The sequence below is a fragment of the Patagioenas fasciata genome, chromosome 1, assembly GCF_037038585.1.
Source record: "Patagioenas fasciata isolate bPatFas1 chromosome 1, bPatFas1.hap1, whole genome shotgun sequence".
Lineage (NCBI taxonomy): Eukaryota > Metazoa > Chordata > Aves > Columbiformes > Columbidae > Patagioenas > Patagioenas fasciata.
The window spans coordinates 85,137,698-85,158,041 of NC_092520.1; the positions used below are offsets into that span (position 1 = coordinate 85,137,698).

Genomic DNA, 20,344 nt, shown 5'->3' on the forward strand with positions numbered 1-20,344 from the left:
TTAAAACAAGTCTGAGAGTGTATATAGGAAGCTACAAGTTTAAGTCATGTGAATAAAATTTACTTTTATGCCTTGAATTACATCAAGAAGAGGAAAAGGGCTACTGTAGAAGAATACATAGGTTGTGTGGAACACCAAATACACAGCACATAAGGTAAACACATTTGTAATGTATAAGTTAAATAAAGCATAACAGTAGTTTTTGGCTTCACATTCAACTTTAAAAAAGAGGAATCCAAAACCTCGTTTCCATTTATGCAGGGAGAGAAACAAAGATGAGACTCAGCACAGTAGGTACCAGTAATACACACTCCTGTACCCTCCATACACAAACGGAATGAAATTCTATCCACTTGTGTCAGGCAACAAATCCTGGCCACTTTCTAGTTCACTTCCAGCCAAATACTTGAGGCTGACAAAAGTTGAGATGCTTGCCTAAGATATTACAAAAACTTCTTTAATTCCACAAGCTCAAACATTCAACTCCAGAACTGCCATCCTCTGAATCCCAATTATGAGTTGATTTTCAAAAGAAAAATCACATTTCCTTGGTGCCTTCTATGAAAACATTCTTCTAAAAGTAAGAGGTCTAACCCAAGACAGCCTACTCAGAAAATTCTGCTCCCCCTAGATATTGATGTACCAAGGAGTGCACTTATTCCTTGGCAATGAACTATCTCACATTCAATATGTGCATCCCCTTTCCTTCAAGCTGTGACACCTTAACAAAATGAGCCACAGAGCCTGATGAAGACACACATGGAAGCTCCAAGAGCCAATTACACTGCTGGAACAAACAGAACAGTCCCGGATTTCTTCAAGTTTTATAGTCCACAGGAGTTGCAGGAGTCCAGCTCAAAGGACAAAGTCCAGCACATGACTGCAGTCCTTACTTAGGGGGTCATGTGCTTTTCTGGGGCTTGTTTGTGTGCTAAATAAAGGAAGAGAATACTGGACAGTGCACTAACTAGGAATATCACATCAAACCAACGATGATAAAAGTTGAACTGGAGTTCTCCCAGGACTTCAGTAATAATAGTGCGATACTCTAGAGGCATACTCATCCGGATCAGGAGCACTGATGACACGAAGTACATACCCTGTAAATTGAAAAAAAGAGAAAGTAGCAATTATTTCACAATTGGCTATGTGGCTAAGATAGGTCAGCATACAAAGACTTTTGTTATGTGTATATGTATACACACAAATAAGTATGTATGCATAAATGCATATATGTGTGCCCATAGTTCTACATACTCACCATGATCTGTGCTAAAAGCAGAACAATAACATTGGAGGACTTGCTGCTGGAAATGGCATAGAAGAACTGGAAAGAAAAAAAAAAACCACTAGAAATAAGACATCAGGTAAGTCCAATGTGCCTTTCTGAAGGGGTGCTCCAATGGCACCATTTTGTGAAAGTTCTATAAGGACAGGTGTTAATGTTTAAGCTTAGATACCAAAAGCCAGGCCCACACAATGAGTTGCATGTCTTTTGAGTTAATGCCTTTCCAGTTCTACCTAAAGAATCTGAAGCCAAAATTAAGCAATCTAAATTCTTTCAATCACCATCTCATCAACCTTACTAATAAGCCCTAGCTACAGCATCATTTTGAACCCTTGCTTACATTTAACATCTGCACCTCTTCCCAAGAGTAATAACAATAGAGAATGAGTGGGGAAACACACCACAGAAGACATTTTTCCTCCTTTTCTCCCTCTGTAAGGGTTTATATTCAGATATCTAAAACATAAATATGTATTTAAAATTTGTACAGTATTTGCCCTGCCTAAAGTTAAAGATCTGGTAACAGCTTTCCTGGCCCAAAACCACATAAGAGTGTTCTGGCTCTTACCTTTGTAAGTGTAATTAGTAATCCTCTGATAGAGGTGACAATGATTATTCCAACAAGAATAAAGGAAATGTGCTGAGACCAGAATTTCACCTGTATCAGCAAGAAGAATACAGTTAAACCTCTAAGACTAGCCCTAGTTACACCACACTGTATCGCTGCCAATTCTTCATGGTCTTTTTATTTCCTAGTTGTATAGATATCCATTTTAGATAGGTTTATATAACAGACATTTTCACAGACATATTGGTCACTGTTTACTCCGAACACATGAGAACAACAGATTTAGTTTATACCAACCACAAAGAACTCTATATTCAGAGATACTTTTAGGAAGTGTAATTGACAGAACATCTATGAGTACAGGCAAACATAGTTACTCTGTAGAAAAATGTATTAATCTAAGCAAGTTGACTAACGTTTCCATTTGCCCAAAACAAACACTGCTTCTTCTGGTAAGACCATATTATCATTCCGGCATAAAAATCAGTGTGAAAGCAACGTTCATGGTGCATTTTCCCTTCCTCCCCAATAAATCAGAAGTTAAAGAGACATTATCAGAGTTCTATCACTCTCTCCCTATCAGCAATACGATTTTATTTAGATAAGATAGGAACTACTGAAAAGGCTGTAAGAATTAATAAAGTCTCACATCAAACTGGATTCCCAGATAATTTACAGTGATCTCAATTCCTCTTGTGACTGGATCAGTCTTCCCCACACGGTCAAACACAATATTGATGGTTGCCTGCAAGGAAGAGATGGATTTACATTCAAACAAGAAAATAAAAAGCATACCTCGCTGCTACACATGAGACACATGCATGACTCTTTGTATCACCCAGGAAAGGGGCAGGGGATGATCAGATTTGTCAAGGAAGGTACAAAATGCACACATAGAAGAATTGCTTGTTTAAGGCTCTATACAAATACACAAACTCAGAGCTTTACTCCAACCAAGGGCCAGTTTGTTTCAGAATTCCCAGAAGCCAGATTTTAATGAAACAAGAGCACTACTTGATGAACTGCATGTACAGCATCATCTACACAGGGTGTTACATTTGCTTATGTACATTTAAAACGCAATAAAATGCTTACATACCATGAAGATTTTCCAGACACAATAGATGGAGAAAAAATAACCCAAAACATTAAAGTATTTTCCCTGGAAAGTTTTGGAATACTCTATTCTCTCCTGAAACACAAAAGGGGGCAGGGGAAACAGAACACAAAAAAATATCATTTCCACAATCACCCACAGCACAAAATTCTAACAGAGCAATAATAGCAGCAAACACAGCTTTATCCTTCTAGAGCTTTTTAATTCACATGTTTCTGAATTTGAAAATTTTAATTTAAGTTTCTGAATGGCTTTAGGGATACGCACCAGTATGCATCTGAACTGGAGAAACTGCCATCTAGACCCCAAACTGAAGGAATGTAGGAGTAGTTTCATTTATACAGTCCTAAAGTTAAATTTGGACCTTTGAAAGCAACTGTGAGGCTTCTGTGGCCCCTGGTGAAAATGAGTTTGACACCCCTGTAATATACATTCTCTTTCAAACTACCCTGGAATCCCAACACCCATCTGGGCAGTTTCTTTGCTGTGTACCTTTGTTGCATGCAGGTCAGCAGTTTCCAGAAAAAGCTGCCGACTCAGCTCTTCTAGGGCATCCACTTCTTGCTGGATAAGGGACAGATCTGGCAAACCAGCATAGTCAAGGCTAGAATAGGTCACAAATTCTTACTTAAAAACAAAACATCCCCCACCTTCAGCCCAAGGGCCACCTCTAAAGGGCCTGACCACATTTTTGATCCAGATCAGGTTTTTTATTCAGTCTTAACGCCCCTTGTTAATACTGCAACCAAAGAAATCTCAAGGATACATATGTATCACACACTACTGTATTTTAAGAAGGTAGGCAGTACACAGTATTTAGGCAGTCACACAACAAGCTCTTCATTCCTCTGCCTGGGAAACTGATTGCACAACAGACCCGGAGCTCTTGAAAGCTGATGCCCTACTTTGGGCAGCATCCCTTGCCACTGAAGCACATCATCATATGTCACTCTCACATCACTTTCACAAGCAAAACTGCTGAGTAACTGCTCCAAGAGATTAGTGGTTATTATAAAGAGACTAGTCAAACAGCCAAATTCTGATTTTAACAGGTACTGGGAAAGGAGAGGAAGAAGACTCCTCGGCCTTAAAGATGCAAACTGCACACTTTGAAGTAGTCCAGCAGAAATTGTTGGTAGGCAACTGTTAGAGAAATACAGACTCTTGTCATTCCCAACTGATTCCTTCTATCCCTTTCACATGGGCAGAGCAACTTCTCTTCGCCTATTCCTACCAACCTTCTTGTCACACTGCTATAGCACCAGTGGCCAACCTATATCATAAGAACAATTTATATGGTCAACAAGTTGCTTCCTCCCTTTTTCTCACAGCTTTCCAACATGGCCAGAAAGCCATCTATAAGCCAGGTAAATTGTTCCAGCACCTCAGCCAACCCCATTGTTTGCTCAAGTACATCACAGGTTCTCCACCCTGGAAGAGCATATTTCAAGTTATGAGAAAAATATGCATGCAGGTCATTCATATGAGCAGAGGATACATCAAAATAGAAAGTTGCCCCCCATGTCAGTGATGTGATCACATCTGTAATGACACCATAGGTGTGCACATCTGTCCTGTGACCTGCTCTACACCTCAAATGGTGATGCAACAACCCATTCATAGGGCAGGGTAGTAGCATACGACTCCCGCCTGTGTCACAGCAAAACTGTGTGTTCAAACCCCAGGCAGGTAGTACAGTGATAGTGAGCAAACTTGCAAGAAGTCTCAGCGTTTTGCTGAGACTGCTGAAACATGTTGAAACACAAACGCTTTGTAACTGGCTCAGCCAACACTCTTCCTCTCAAAACAGAATAAAGCTGGAGCTATCTCTGGAGGCAGGTGACAGCATGCAGATGAAGGATACTTTCACTGCTTGAAACAGATGTTGTAACACTTTTTATCATTCCCCAGAAGCCAGTGGGTTTGTTATGTACTTCTCCTCTCTGGAACATTGTCCTATGAGCCACTGCTATCCTGAAAGAACAGAAAACACAAGTCCTTAAGAATAAAGTACTTTTATTAAAAAAACAAAAAAAAAAAAAACAAAAAAAAAAAAAACAAAAAAACAAAAAAAAACAAAACAAAAAAAAACAAAAAAAAACAAAAAAAAAAACCAAAAACTTAAAATGAAAAAACAACCAAACAAAACAAAACCCAGAACAAAACAAAACAAACAAACAAAAAACACACAACCAAGAAACAGTTCCTTCGAAGATACTGTTAAACTAAATCCACTGTAAACAGATGCCCCCTTTGTTTTTTACCCCCTCAAGCACCAATCTTGCTTCATAACATTACCTTGATTAGCTCTGGAGTAGAGCCCAGATCTAATCAAGCAAGATTCAATGAGACACTTCTCAATACTTCCATTCAGGATCCTGCTTCAATCCTTAAAGGGATTTAAACCCAATTAAATACAAAAATTCAAAAGGATTTCTCAGTCATATGATGAGTCACTTTCTTTTCCTCAAACACATGACTCTGCTATCTCAAGTTCGGGAACTGCAAGGCTTCTCATGCTCCCCTCTCCCCTTGAACACCACTTCTTTATCACTGCACATCTGCCTCTTCCAAAGAACTGTGAGTGCTGGATGGCATGCAGGAGCATTCTCTGATATGCTGTCACTCACTACTGGGTTGCATGACAAGCTGTTATGAAGCAGAAACACACAAATCCATTATTGGCCTGAACCATTAGATGCTTCAGGCAATCTGAACGTGACTCCTGAAGCTAATTCCAACACTACAGCAGCAACTGCATATTGTCCCCCACACTCCACGTGCACTGCAGCATAATCCCCATGAGCAGTGCTGGCTTCTGGCCTTGTTCCCTCACATTTCTACCCATTGAAATTTGTGAGCCAGTTATCCACTCCTAAGCTGAAGACTATTCATAGGATTGTCAAGGCAATCCATGGTTCAACAGTGTTCAGGCCCTTTCTGGTATCTGCAGCCAGTATTGCTACATTTGGTACTGAGTGCTCTTCAAGGTTGATGATAAGCAGTGTAATTAAAAATAAATAAATAAATAAACCACTCCTCCTTCACATCCAGCAAAAGAAACACACTTGGAGCACTTCACATAACACAAAAAAGCACATACAGTCACAGATTACAAATAACAGAGATCTTGGAACTATTCAGTTCATCCTGACAGCTGCAAATATAAGAACTGCATTTTTAATCCTTGTTTTCCCAATTCACACATTCCATCACAAACCATCCAGTGTTGCAGCAATGTCAAAGTGAAGCACAAGTGTGTAAGTATACAAACACAAATCTTTTCTTTTGAGAAGTGACAGGGATCTCTGTACCCACACAGTAGAGTCAGGAGTTCTGGAGATGTCACAGAAAGGATCCACAGACAAAAATCACACACTTTGCCTGTGTAGATATGCAATACACCTACTTCAGGTAGGTTGATTTCACTCTTAGATAAAGCAGAATGAAGCAATGGTGTCAGAGAATCTAGGCATTTCAAACCTGAGGCTTAGTTATGTCATACCTGCAAGGATGAGTATAAAGAACCTGCCAACCTCAGAGGCGAGTTTCCATAAGGAAGGAGACAACAACAATTCCTGTGCAAAAAGCATCAGGGAAACAACTTTCAACAACTATCTCCCACTGACAAGAAAGCCAGTATGAATAAGGTTCAGTATGAGAAGAAATGTCAAGATTAGAAAAAAAAAAAACAAACACAGCTTTGTGTTCTATATACCCTTGGGGGCATTGAGAAGTTCCAAGTTATCAGCAGTACTGAAAAGGTGGCCAGCAAGTAACTGACAATTTATGGAAGTATAGCATTTATCCTACACTAAAACACTGCTTTCCTGCTTGTTCTGTCAAATTATTTGGGTTGCATTTGCACTGATACAAATCTAATTTTTTAAACTCCACTTTATATGAGCAAATAGTCCAATTATGCAAGCCACTGGTCTCTGTCAAAGCAAAAAGAGACTGAAATCTACAGAGCTCGAGCTTTTGCTATTTCTTGCACATTTCTTGCACAGTGTTTTGGAGTTCGTTTGGTTTGGGGGATTTTTTTAATCACAGTTATACTGTATTTGCGTTTAAGTGATTAAGTCTCTTTATGTGGCTCTTCATAATGGTTAGAAAGTTGCTACATTTAGATTTCCTGGCCATGAGAAGAAAGTATTAGCCAGTTACGAGCCCCAGACATCCTTACTTTTACCCCAACATCACCCTACCTGAACCAGAAGTCCAAAAACGCTGTACAAAACAAAGAGCACAGAGTCAGAAGCTGCACTACGCAGTATCTTTTAGCTTCAAAGCCAGTATTTTAGTATGCTCCTAGTCAATTAAATCAATTAGACCTGAGTAGTTAAATTCTCTCACTACTTACCACCTCATATATGACCACAAATACCAAGTTAACATTTGTTCACCACATTTTCAATGGGGAAGAAAAAAGTTATGCTTTAACTACACTTTTATATGCTAATACTGATCAACAGTTAGGCACACTGGTGACTAATTCAGCAGGGTTAGACTACCTAAAAGCTCCCTCAGCATACGTTAAAAGAGTAGATTAAAATATGAGTGTACCAAAGGTAAAGTTTGGGGGAATTCAGTGTCAGACAGTTAAACCTTTGAAGTGACTACGGTAATTGTATTTATTCTGCACAACCAGTAGGGCAGGTAATACGTAATTTGGAAGAGTGACAAAAATCTTTTCAGTGTAAATGAAATCGCATTGTTCTCAAAAGTAGTTTTTTCGCTTGAAGTACATGGAATAAGCTAAACCAACAAAAGCAGAGTTCTGATGGCATGCTTGTGCACTATGCTACATCCTATTTGGCAACATGAATTTTCATTTGCAAGAATATAGCTGTGTCCACACCAGCTCACTAGCCTGCTTCAGTTTTGACCAGGAAACAGTAGATCCACAGAGCAGGAGAGTGTTTACTATGTATGAACCAAGTGCCCTATTGAAACCACCAGTAGGAGAACCAGCTGCAGTGGTTTAAGGGTCACTTACTCATCATTAAAGGTGCCCATCTTGCAGAGTAGTCACACTGCCATTAGAGAGTTACAATTTGTTTGGAAACCTCATCTGTGCCACTGTGGCAAGAAAGGGTGCTATTTAGTGTACATGCCCAGGAAAAAAAATAAGTTGTATATCAGGCCAGAATGAACCACCACACAGCTCAATGCAATTCAGCCACCTGTTTCACTGAACACGTAGCCCTGACAAGACTAATAATTTTGTTAATTTCAAGAACCATCTTATACCATACTGACTGAAAAGCCTTAAAATAAATAATTTCACACTACTGCTGCCTTCTCACCTTTTTTTCTTGCTAATAATCATGTCCATAGTTTGAAGGAGTCGTCGCTCCAAAGCCAGAATATCTGCATCTGTCACATTCCTGCAAAATGAAGACACCCAATTAGGCCTGCTAGCACATTTCCGAGGAAATATGCACATGCTCATGAAACAAAGAGAGAAGCCTGTATAAGGAGAAAATGCTTCAGCAATGGAAATGGTTCTAGCATGTTGACATGGTAATAGCTAGATTCAGAAAAAAGTTATGGAAAAACCTGAATCAATGCCACAGGAAAAGCAGTAAAATAAACTCAAAATATGGATGAAATATTTCACAAGGCTGCAGTTACCTGAGAAAGTAGGACATGTAAGTGTATGGACAGTTGACAGCCCCAAATCCTGAGAGCAAAGCCATGAGTGTCACCCCAATCACACCCACACGGCTGATGAGTTGTTCTATAGACAGGATTCCTGAGAGAGGAAAAACACGGCATTAGAAACCTTGCTCTCTTCATTCTGCTACACACTTGATGCCTTCACAACATAACACACATACAGAGCTGCTTAATGAATCCAATTGCCTTCCCACTGCAATGCCCAGAGGTATTATAACATGAAGTACAGACAGAGACTACGAAAAGAAAGAGGTAGAAAGTCTCCTTCAGAAACCACATTACCATGCTTAAAAACAGGGATGGCAAATTCTAGCTATGAGGAAGCTGAAGGCAGATCTGGAGGGGACTACCAACATTTTGGTTCTAAATCAATAAAACACTAAGAATTGCACTTTGCAGAGATGGGAACACAGATCATCCACGAGACACTATAAAGAAGGCATATTCTGCAAAGCCACTTCTGCAATAACTAGGATCAGAGTTACTGAACCAGTTAGCCCTGGCAAAGTGGCCCAAAAATGTCTAGACCATAGAGAGGAAGGCCTATCCTGTCAATTGTCATTAGAAGTGACCCCTCCAGATCAGAAGCAATTCATGCTTGTAGGACAGAGGAGTGATGACAGCATGAAAGGGTATGGTATACCCATGGCTGTCCTGTGTTCATCTTGTGGACACACATTGTTGAGGTGACCACTAACAAGGCATTCCACCTGAGCACCAAGTGCACTCAAAAGCACATGTTCCTGGAAAACACCATGAACATCAAGCCTGTGCTGTAACCAACATCAAGCACTGAAATTGCATTTATTCTTGTCAGTCATTAAACACAGACCTCAACCTGTCTTCTCAGGATATAGTGGCATGAGCTACTAAACATCATCCACTTTTTAGGGAGCTAGTTATAGAGCAGCTGCCACACACAGCACATTTGGAGCTTACACGATTGCAAAGCTGAGATGGCCAAGCGCCAAGTCACATTTCATGCTTCAGAGAAGGGGAATAAATGATGAAAAAGAGGCAAAAAGACTTCACAAAGGGGGACCGAGACACCCAGTCATGTGCAGTTGCATAGAGATTTATACCAGCTACAGAATATGCTACAATACACTGGCCTTTAGCCCCATACATTGTCAGACAGCAGCAGTTAAAACAGAGGTCCCTTCAAAATGACATGACATTCCACTGGCTAAAGCAATGTTTCCCTACAGCACTCACAGCAATCCTCCTCTTGTCATCAGGTCAGATAAAATGAATATTTTACCAACTCAGATAAAGATGAGAGTTTTGTTAGAATACTAGTATGTAACTGAATAAAGCATAACCTTCCTTCTACTACAGGCTCCCAAACTGAGGGCTGTTAAGCAAATTGCAGAGCAACTAGGGCTCCTGATTTGGAGCTCTGATCAATGGTGCATTTCCCAGCTGCAGCAGGCGGCCATCACCATCCCCAGGCAAGGCACCTCCTGGCACAGGATGTCAGTGAAGGTATTTGAAAGGACCCCAATAGTCAGAACAATTCTCCAGCTGCAGCACACCACGACACCTGCAGGGGAGCCGGGGGGCAGGCACACTGAGAAAGGCACTACAGTGTGAGGTGCTCACTAAGCACAGCCTTCTGTCATGTCTCCCTCCACAACACGACCCTACCTGTCTGAATTAGGCCACCACCACATGACAAAGCCCTGCAAAAGCCTTTTCAGTACATGCAGGACAGCAGCAACGAAAAAGCCTAGAATCCTTTGCTCTAACCTTAGGGCTACACCTGGTAAAATAAGGCACTGTGCAACTGTTAAGTGGAGGTATCATCCTGTAAAGCAGAAGGTAAAAGAGAAAACATCCCACTACCAGTTCTGGAAATCCGCAGTTATTATGCAGTTGCACAAAATCTTTTCAGTGATCTGAAGAGGATTACCTAAACCCCATAGCTAAGTTCCCATTGGGTTAGCATATTCTGCCAACTCAAGCACTTTCTGCAACTCAGAGTGGCTACATGTTTTTCTTGGCAATGAAAAGTGGGTAGAGGGATCTGCACTATACAGTAGCTTCTGTGTTTCAGTGGCAAATTACACAATTGCAAAATGAAAGTTAAAGGATCACAGACGAAAGGGTGAGAAGAACCTACAGGAGGTGAGTACAGAGTAAAGTAGCCTCCTAGAAAATAGAAAGATTAAGCTGACATTTATCTATGCAGACACACATATTCACCAATTGGAGCGAAACTGACTGAATTTCACCTGTTGAGAACAATACATAAATAATTTTCCAGTGCAACAGATAATGACAATATAAGGTACACAGGAAACTCGGGAGGCAAATAGTTCTGTTCTTATAGTGTTACAAGACACACTTAGGTACCCAAAGGATTCAGTACAGTTATGCACATGTTAACAAACTCTTTTGCACCCAAATTAACTCAAGTGCATGCAGTATCCTCACACTATAAATACTCTTGGTTCTGTGACTGCAACACAGAGATACCCAAGCTAATTTGGAACATAAATAGCTCTGGCATCCAGCAGGACTTACCAACTCCCATTCTAGCACCATACAACCGTACTATCTTTAGGCTCAGGTGATGTACAAAGCTGTTCTGAAGCTAGAACGTGCTGCCAGACATGTTGCTGGCTACAGTCTATACAGCTCTGGTGTTTAGGCACCCTGCCATGTTTTATCAACTGGACAGCCACCTATGTTAAACTGGTCTGATTTCAGTCACAAGAAGCAATAATCTGACTGAAAAACATCAGATGAAGGATTGGTTGTCAATTCTCTTCTTACATAAATTAGTCTTAGTCTCCACAGAAGAAACAAATTCATAAAAATTGTGATCAACATTTTGTGCAAATGAAGGAAAGTCCCCGAACAGTACACTGTGTTCTTACATACTCTAGGTTCAGTTAGGACTAATTCACTGCCCTGAAGCTTTCCTGTGGCATTGGAAGAACACTAATGCAAATAATTCTAGGCATGCCCACCCATTTCTGTCAGTCCAACAATCTTCAGATTCAAAGCAGAGCAGACCATCAGTTGCAGGAACTACCTTCTACAGTCTCAACTGTAGAGCTGAGATAATATAATAATAGCTCCAAGGTAAAAGTGAGACAACAAATCCTACTTTCAGTAGGGCAAGAACGAGCAAGAGTATGAAACTCACCATGTTTTGGGCTGAGGATAGGAAATGGATCTCCCAGCTTCCAGAAGAAATACATAAACGTCAACCAAAGAACACAGGCAAAAAGCAGTTTCTGTCTGTGCACTAACAGAGAGAACAAAAAAAAAAAAAAAAAAACAACAGTATTTTATAGAAGTTCTTCCTTTAGGGCTTTTTCAAGCTTACAAAATCGCTACATTGCTCTGAAGGCTGCTTTGAGAACAGGTGGTTAAAGCAGGTGTCAGCTGCCAGAGCCACAGCCAGCAGTATGCACTTCTTCATTTCCTACAAAACCACCTCTTTGAGACAACACCCTCTGCAAGAGCTAACACAGCCACGCACCACTCTGGCTTTTCCCCATGGACGTGTGAAGGGGGCTCCACTATGAACAGGGGATCACTTAGCTGCATCTTTCTTGCCTGACCCTGAACATGAAACTTCAATACCTCATCTTCATGCCCAATCTACACATTTAATAGTCCCAACCTACGTGCCCAAGCTTAATACCCTTGAGCTATTGATTATTCGTCGCTCTTTTGTAAGCATCCATTAGCGCACGGAAGAGGCCTCATCCAAACAGCAGTAAGCAAAAAACGCAAAGGTAATTTATTGAGCTTTTCTGTCTGAGCTTCTCTGGCTCATTTCTTTTAACCCCTAACAGAACAATATAGCCTTGCCAAGGGCTCCAGAGTTTGGCTGCAAGCTTAACATTGTAAAGGAATAAATTCCAGTACTGTTATTCTAAAGTGCTCAATTTTGTCAAAACACATAAAGAAAAGCTAAATTTGTTGGGGTAAACTATCTCTTACCTGCTCAATAACAGTTAATGCTAAAGCATTAAGTTCCAAAGAGAAATTATCTAGCCAGAACAAAGCCAGAGGAAGAAGGCAACTACCGGCATAGTGACCAACACATCTCTCAGAAAAATTAGCAGCCCCACTGCCATCAACCAAGTACTCACATAATCTGATATTGCTCACAACAAAGTAACCAATGTAGAAGGGTACCATGAAGACTAGGATGAGCAAAATGACACACAGGTTCAGCTTCCAGTGAAAATACCGAGAGCTAAAATAAAGTCAAAACACTGATTAGCACACTATCATGATAGAACAAGTTTCTCTAAGACAATTGTATGTCAGTGTAATCCTTTCAACTACATCAAACATTGGATAATATTGGCCTAGCATACAGAATATTCAGAATTTTGTTTACTGTTTTGAGTTGTTTTGGCTTTTTTGTTTTTAATACAGAGCTCAAAAATGTGCATTTCAAAATCAACAACTATCCAGAAAAAACACACTGGGTTATTTTATCAGATACTGTATTCTCTACAGTCACTAATGTCAGTTGGAGCATGATTCATTTGATTTACTGCTCATCTAATTGAACAGTAAATGAAAACTACATATAAGCAGTATTTTTTTATTATGAGTGGCTGAGTCAAAAAATGGCTAATTCAAGTACAAAAGATTAAGAATATTTAATGTTCGTAATTCAATGTGTTTGACTTCAAAGTAAGTTGTCTCCTGTCCAAGACACTGCAAAGCAAGAATTTTAAAATACACATGCATACCAAAATAATCTATACTGCTCTGACTAAAGGAGATTAGTCAAATGCAGATGAGATTCATCTTGGCCAAAGTGACTTCTCACTTAGTTTGAACAGAAAAATACACATCCTGTTCCCAGTATTAACATTTATCCTCTTTATGCCTTGGTGAAGGAGAAATTATGAAGATCCTGCTCACTTTTTCCTAGTTAATTCAGAGGCAAACATTTTCATCTATATTGATGTCCAGCCCTTTATTGAAGCTTATAAAAGCATTCTCCTCAGTGATCCCTCTGGCTTGAAGCTCTACAGATTAATAACATACAGTCAGAACTAGCATTATCTTTTATCAGTTTTGTACTTCCTCCCTTTCAACTCCTTTGACTGCTCTCTTGCAGTAGTATGATGAGAGGAAATAAATAGGAAACCCCAGCTAGCCTCTACATGTTACTGTGCTATCTTCTCTTTTCTACTGATTTCTGAAGCAGACAGCATTTAACATCCCCTTTACGTAGAAGTCCTCACCCTATGTCAACATAGAATCAGTCTTTGATTCATAAATACTATATTATTACAGAAGTAGTTCTGACTCCACAGTTAGCTTCGCATCTTATTTGCTGCTCTGACTACCACAGAAAAACTAGTGCTTACAGTTTCTTTTGTCCTTAACATCTGGAAAGTGCCCTTCAGCATGATCTGAAGCCTCACAACACTCCCATAAAGTGATTGTTTCTTTTTAACTACACAAATGGAGAAAGCCCAAGACTAAGGCCTTGCCCTAAGGACCTAGACCAGACTAATAGCAACTGCATGGAAAATCAGGAGTTTATGTCTTCTAGTCCCATGTTCTGCCAAATAAACAAATCCTGCTGCTCACACATCTCTGCTGAGCTGTTGACAATTTTCTCATACAATTTCCTCAACCGAAGACTAATCCATTCATTTAGAAGTTGGACTGAAGCTGCTGAACACAAGGCAGGCTAGTCCTTGAGTGAGTACCCAGACTCATCTGCTGTTCAGCATCCCCAAAATCTCAAAGATTATGAGTTCAAACATGGTACAAGAGAAAGCAAAAGTCACAGAGAAGATCACCTGGACCAGACTCACCTGCTGTTCAGCACACCCAAAATCTCAAAGATGATGAGTTCAAACATGGTACAAGAGAAGGCAAAAGTCACAGAGAAGATCACCTGGACCACATACTGTCGTACCTGCAGTGGAAAAAATAAGCCAGAGACATCAGGCATTCCAGAATGGCATCCTGATATTCCTCAGGTAACAAAACAAAAAACCACAAGGCACAATGGCACACAACTGGGTCTCCTGTTTCAAGGCACCCTGCCCTTTAGATAAACAGGAAGAAACCAACAGCCTGTTTGAAAGCAGAGGGCAAACTCATAAGTTGCTCAGTATAACGCTGATAGCAGCTATCAGCACATTTAACAGAGATGCGTTACACAGATGGGATGTCAAGCATGCAATGCCCTATGTCAGCATGACTAATGATAGACCCTTGCTAACAGAGCTCTTTCATCTTAACCTTAGATTTAAAAATAAGATACATATCAGAAAAACTTTTGGGGTCTGAATGTGGCTTGCACTTAAGGCATCTCTGACCTACACTATATTCTTTCATACCCCTTTAGGGATAAGATAATTGATAGTTTTATCCTATCCGATCCTCACAAACAAGACAGCCACACCAAACATACCTCGCTGAGTTGAAAGTTAACCACTGAATTTGATTTTGTCACAAAATTTTTACAAGTACATAAGGCAGGCTTACTGAAGCATAAGGCAAGAGTTTCCTACTATCCCTGCACCTCCTTCATTTTATTTTCATCTTACAGTAGCCAATATGGAAACTCTCAGTGGTCTCAGAAGAATCCATTTCTTCAGATATCTAGGAGTCTTTTAAATAAAAGCACAAGAGGAAACGAAAGTAAAGAAAATTAGAAATAAGAGGGCTTAAAGAGAGAAAAAAGGTCAAACGCAGTTTCAAAAACATTTCTGTAATTGGAAGTAACATTTGAGATACAGAATAGTAATGAAAGGCTCCTTCTCACCTCATAATCCTTGAAGAGCTTACGCATGAAGAACAGCCACCCAAATCCAAAGAAGAGTACCTGCAGAAGAGATGAAGCACTTAACATTTGTATCCACCAACTTGCAAAATACGAAGCTATCTCACTACTGACCGTAGATGAAAGAAATGGAAGGAAGAGAGCTAGGCCAGAGTACCCAAGATCCACAAAAGATTAAAAATTGCCATGGTACCATGGAAAGAATAATATTTTAAATGTTCTAGTATAGCAGACACAGAAAGCTATGACCTTCCAGAAGATCCAGTCATGACAGCCCATTCCTATATTCCCAAGTGCTCATAATTTTTCAGTTCCTGGCCTGCCAGAATCCTTGGCACGGTTGTTTCTTGTTTCACTCTTCTATCCACAGAATTAAAGTGTATAGTTTTTACAGGAAACACAGTGACAGAGGAAAAGTAAACACCTGAATGTCCACAATACACATCTTCTAGGGATAAGCACATTTTATAAAAATATGTGCAGTTTCTTTCAGACTACAAGTGCATTCGATTTTTCTGGAATGGTCTTAACACTGGATTTGGTTACACACCAATAAAATGTGGGAGAAATGTTTTAAAAGCATCTCTAAGGCAGGGAAAAGGCAGAGCTGAATGCCTCAAACCACAATCCAGAGTTGCAGAAAGCCACACAGAAAAGGTACGTAAAGCATGACAAGCCAATAATGCTCTGCATTTCCATGGCTCTCAGATCACTTGACAAAAACTTAGTTAAGTTTCAACACATACACCTCAGGAGATGGACTTAATACCACAACTATTTTGCAGATGAGTTACATGAAATAAATACAACTTAAACAATGTGGTCAAAACTGTAACTACCCATCTCTTCAGCCAGAAAAAGGAGACTGGGCTATCAGGCCTTACATGAGTAGCCCTGTCTATTCCTCAAAACACTAAAAACAAGTGTAACGATTTAAAAGAACCAAAGCAAAAAGATAATTCAGAAGATACTAAATATTTTTATAAAGGCAGTTTTGACCCAAGTAAAGAGAAAAATCACAACATGCTAGAAAGCACGAGACAAAGACAGTATTTATTTTCAAGAGCACATAGAAAAGGTCAGAACATTTGGCCTCCTGTAGGCACAGGAAACTTTCAAAGACAAAACCACGGGAATCATTGTGGATGATTCCACTCTGTAACAGGAGCAACTTGTAGGAGCAAAGGTAGCAGAACAGCATGATTTATAGGCATGGAATACCTGGAAAGCTGAGCAAGGAAGATCAAACATTTGCCTCAAAAGAAGAACTAAAATAGGAATAAGGTCTAGTGATTGGCAACAGCTGGTAAAACTTGTTTGAGGAGGACTTCAGACCTGAAAGTAATTGATAGCAAAAAGATATTCCACAGGCATCCTACCTACAGGTCATAAGTCAAAGCAGTATGATAAGTGATATTTACATACAGTAATTCCTCACTTAACACAAAAGAGGAAAAAGGTAGAGACAAACACTTCAAAAAGAAATAAGTAAAGAGATGAGGAGATAATCAAGTACAATAGTAACAGATTAAGTTATATAAATATTAGATTTTTCAGTGTGTTAAGGACTGTACAAAAGCATAGAAAGAATTCACACTCCAAGACACTCCAGGTGACCATAACACATTAAATCAGAAAATTCTTGAGCATTACATGCAGATATTAAATATCTAACTTGATACTTTTGAAGATGATGGGAAGATGCAAAGCTATCATCACAAATCAAATAAATGTAATTTGATACGTTACATCTTAGAATACAAAGCTAATAATGGGAGCAAAAATCAAATCATTACCAAGGAGGACACTATACCTCTAAGAAATGGCCAAAAGCTGTCCTGAAAACTGTCAAGAAAACCCCACAGTTGTGCATGAAAGTCTGTATATGACTTCTGTTGAGAAAGGAAAGGTCCTCTTTCCTCAGCTCATCCCTCCTCACTAGAGAACAAAAATTTCACATCAGCTCTGAAGCTTATTAGATCACTCTGTGATTCAGTTAAATTTATAGAAACCAAATACGGGAGAGACCAGAAATACAAGAGTATGACTGTGCAGTAAAGTGGAAGTGAAGAGGGAGCAGAACCTTGCCCGTTGGGCAGATGAAAACAGTTGGACCACCTCAGTTGCCACAGAGGAAGATGGGAAGAAAGAGTATTTAGATGCTTACTGAGGAGTGAGTGGGATAGCAAGGAGAAGAGGCACGTCAAAGACAAGAAAATGACAAGATAAATTACTAGCAAAGGAAGTTAATGAAGAAGAGGGTATTTCCTCCCACAAAACAATAAGACAGCTTCAAGTATGTTAAGATGACAGCCCACTTCCTAATGATAAAGAGTGAATGGCAGGAAATGTTTTAAAGGGCTCCTAGGTGAATTCAGTTGATGTAAGGCAAAGACTAGTTGAAAGATTACTTTGTTGGCAGCAGAAAGAAAAAGCAGAAGGAAGTTCCAAATCACAGATGGATGAATGGAGAAAGAGGTTTTCATAGTGTCTTTGCATATTCCTTAAAGCAGATAACGAAAAATCTTCCAAAGCTGTAAACAAGCCAACTCCTCCGTAGCAAACCAAGGCCTAAAGACACAAATGGTAAGATTTCTTGAAGAATATCAAAATCAAAATAAGTAGTACAGAGAGAACAGAAAGGTGAACTTCCCTTTCTGTTCCAACAAAAACAAACTTAAATTTATAGAAGTGATGCAGTATTTACAAAAAAAGCCACATTCCTCACAACCTTATTTCTTGAACCTCTTCATGCATCACACTCTGACTTGACAACTAATTGCACGAGGGCAACGGTCACCGTGACACGTAAGAAAGCTGTCCAAAGATGCATACACCTTATCTTCTCCTGCCACAGGAGCTCAGGCGATAGAAAAGGGTCGGGCAACCACAACGACACAAACTAGCCGCGGACGGCGAACACGTTAAGGCGCGGAGCCGTACCCTCCGCTGGGCACGCGGGGCCAAGGGGGCCCGGGCAGCACGGCCGGTACTGCGGGCGGCAGCACGGCCGCTAACGCCGGGCCATGCGCATGCGCGCCCGCAGGCAACGCCCCCACGCACTCCAACCGGCCGATGCCGGAGGGGTGGCGAGCGGGCCATGGCCGCAGTATGACCCACTTTGCCTCACCGCCTCACCCCCTCTGCGGGGAGGGGGTCCACTCCACGCAGCAGCAGGGTACCTGGGAAGTAACCATGATGCTGGAGTCGATGAGGAAGCTCATGGTCGCTCATCGGCGCAACCGCTTGCCCCGCTTCCGGCCCCGCCCTTGCGCCGGCAGCTACAGCGCGCAGGCGCTTCCCTCAGCCCGGGGCGGGCACAGAGGCGGGGCGGGAGAAGAAGTTCCGCCCCGCAGCGGGGTCGGCCTTGGGGGCGTGCACGTGCGGTTGCGCGTTCGCGGTGCCACCCGCACGGGGGAAGCGCGAGTGGGACCAATGGCTGAGGGTGTGGTGCCGCAAGGAAACCGCGGAGTGGAACCCCTGGAGGGCGCCTGACCCCTTTCCCTGTCTGCTGTGGAACCTGGGGGCAGGTGGAGCCACAGAGACCGCCAGGGGAGGCCAAGGGGAGGGGAACCAGGGAAACTGGAGGAGGGAGTGCGAACACCTTCCTGCAATTTTGCCAGCGTTTTGGACTTCTGTGCAAGGGCCCGTGTACCTGACGCTGGTGAGGCTGCACCCCGAATCCTGTGTTCAGTTTTGGGCTCCTCACTACAAGAAAGACATTGAGGTGCTGGGAGTGTGCAGAGGAGGCAATGAAGCTGGTGAGGGGCCTGGAGCACAAGTCTGATGAGGGAACTGGGGCTGTTCAGCCTGGAGAAAAGGAGGCTGAGGGGAGACCTTATCGCTCTCTACAACTACCTGAAAGGAGATTGTAGCATGGAGGGTGTTGGTCTCTTCTCCCAAGTAACAAGTGATAGGATGAGAGGAAATGGCCTCAAGTTACACCAGAGGAGGTTTAGATTGGATATTAGGAAACATTTCTTCACAGAAGGGGTTGTCAGGCACTGGAACAGGCTGCTCAGGGAAGTGGTAGACTCACCATCCCTGGAGGTGTTTAGAAGGCATTTAGACAAGGTTCTTAGGGACATGGTTTAGTGCCAGAGTTAGGTTATGGTTGGACTCGTTGATCTTGATAGTCTCTTCCAATCAAAATGATTCTGCAATTCTAAGAGCATGCAGCAGTGGAGGATGGCACACCACAATTGCTCCAGGCCCATCTTCCTACCCAAGGGGAGCTCCATCTCCCACATGGGGCCCTTTCTGTCCTCCTTCTGCACAGAGAAGGGGGCTGGGGATGCCTTTCAGGCCTTGCAATAATAATGTACCAAGGAATGGTGCCAGAAGGGAAGTAAAAGTTCAAACAGGGAATTTCCTGATGCTTGTTGATGTGGGATCCAATCCTTCATGTCACAGTCATGTCCCTGCTTGAACTTAATGGTATCTCTATCTTTTTTTTCTTTCCTCTTAAAAACACACCTAACCTTTGCCACTCAAAACCCTCTGTATTCAGAATAATAAATAATACAGGAAGAGAAAGAATCCAATGGGGTTACTCAGGAGTTTAACAAAGCACAGAGCCCCTGCTGATTGAAAACTGGGAACCTTTATTAATTACAACTTATTTCACTAGTAAAACGAATCTCAGTTTGGTTGTGGTGAGTCACCAGGTTAGTCCCACAGTCTCTTTGATAGGGTTTCTGTCTCGCGGTCAGTTGTCTTGGTTTGAAATTTGTCTCCTTGTCTAGAGCATTGCAAAGAGAAAAAAACATTCAGCTTTCAATGAACTGAGGGAGCAGATTATTATATCTAATCTGAGGCTTCTTTTTTTACACCTTCTGGTATTGCTGCAAATTAATGCAGAGCTGAGATCTCAACTTCCCAGTTCTCCCTTTGTGCTGATCT

At 41.2% G+C, this 20,344-nt stretch overlaps 1 protein-coding gene across 3 annotated transcripts; it reads right to left on the reverse strand.

The window, feature by feature from the left end:
• Positions 1-44: 44 nt before the first annotated feature.
• On the reverse strand, positions 45-18,744 carry GPR89B (G protein-coupled receptor 89B). 3 transcript variants are annotated; one of them, XM_065862752.2, is made up of 14 exons: positions 18,625-18,744; positions 15,425-15,484; positions 14,466-14,569; positions 12,768-12,874; positions 11,810-11,911; positions 8,611-8,731; positions 8,283-8,363; positions 4,838-4,947; positions 3,466-3,554; positions 2,956-3,048; positions 2,506-2,601; positions 1,857-1,946; positions 1,262-1,327; positions 45-1,100 (listed from the first exon to the last, which is right to left on the reverse strand). In XM_065862752.2, exons 1-14 carry the CDS (start codon positions 18,664-18,666, stop codon positions 894-896), a joined length of 1,368 nt encoding a protein of 455 aa, XP_065718824.1. In that variant the 5' UTR covers positions 18,667-18,744; the 3' UTR covers positions 45-893. The 3 variants fall into 3 exon arrangements, with proteins under 3 accessions (XP_065718824.1, XP_071665977.1, XP_071665980.1); XM_071809876.1 differs by lacking the exon at positions 18,625-18,744 and adding an exon at positions 18,278-18,296; XM_071809879.1 differs by lacking the exons at positions 12,768-12,874; positions 15,425-15,484; positions 18,625-18,744.
• Between the last annotated feature and the right edge of the window lie 1,600 nt (positions 18,745-20,344).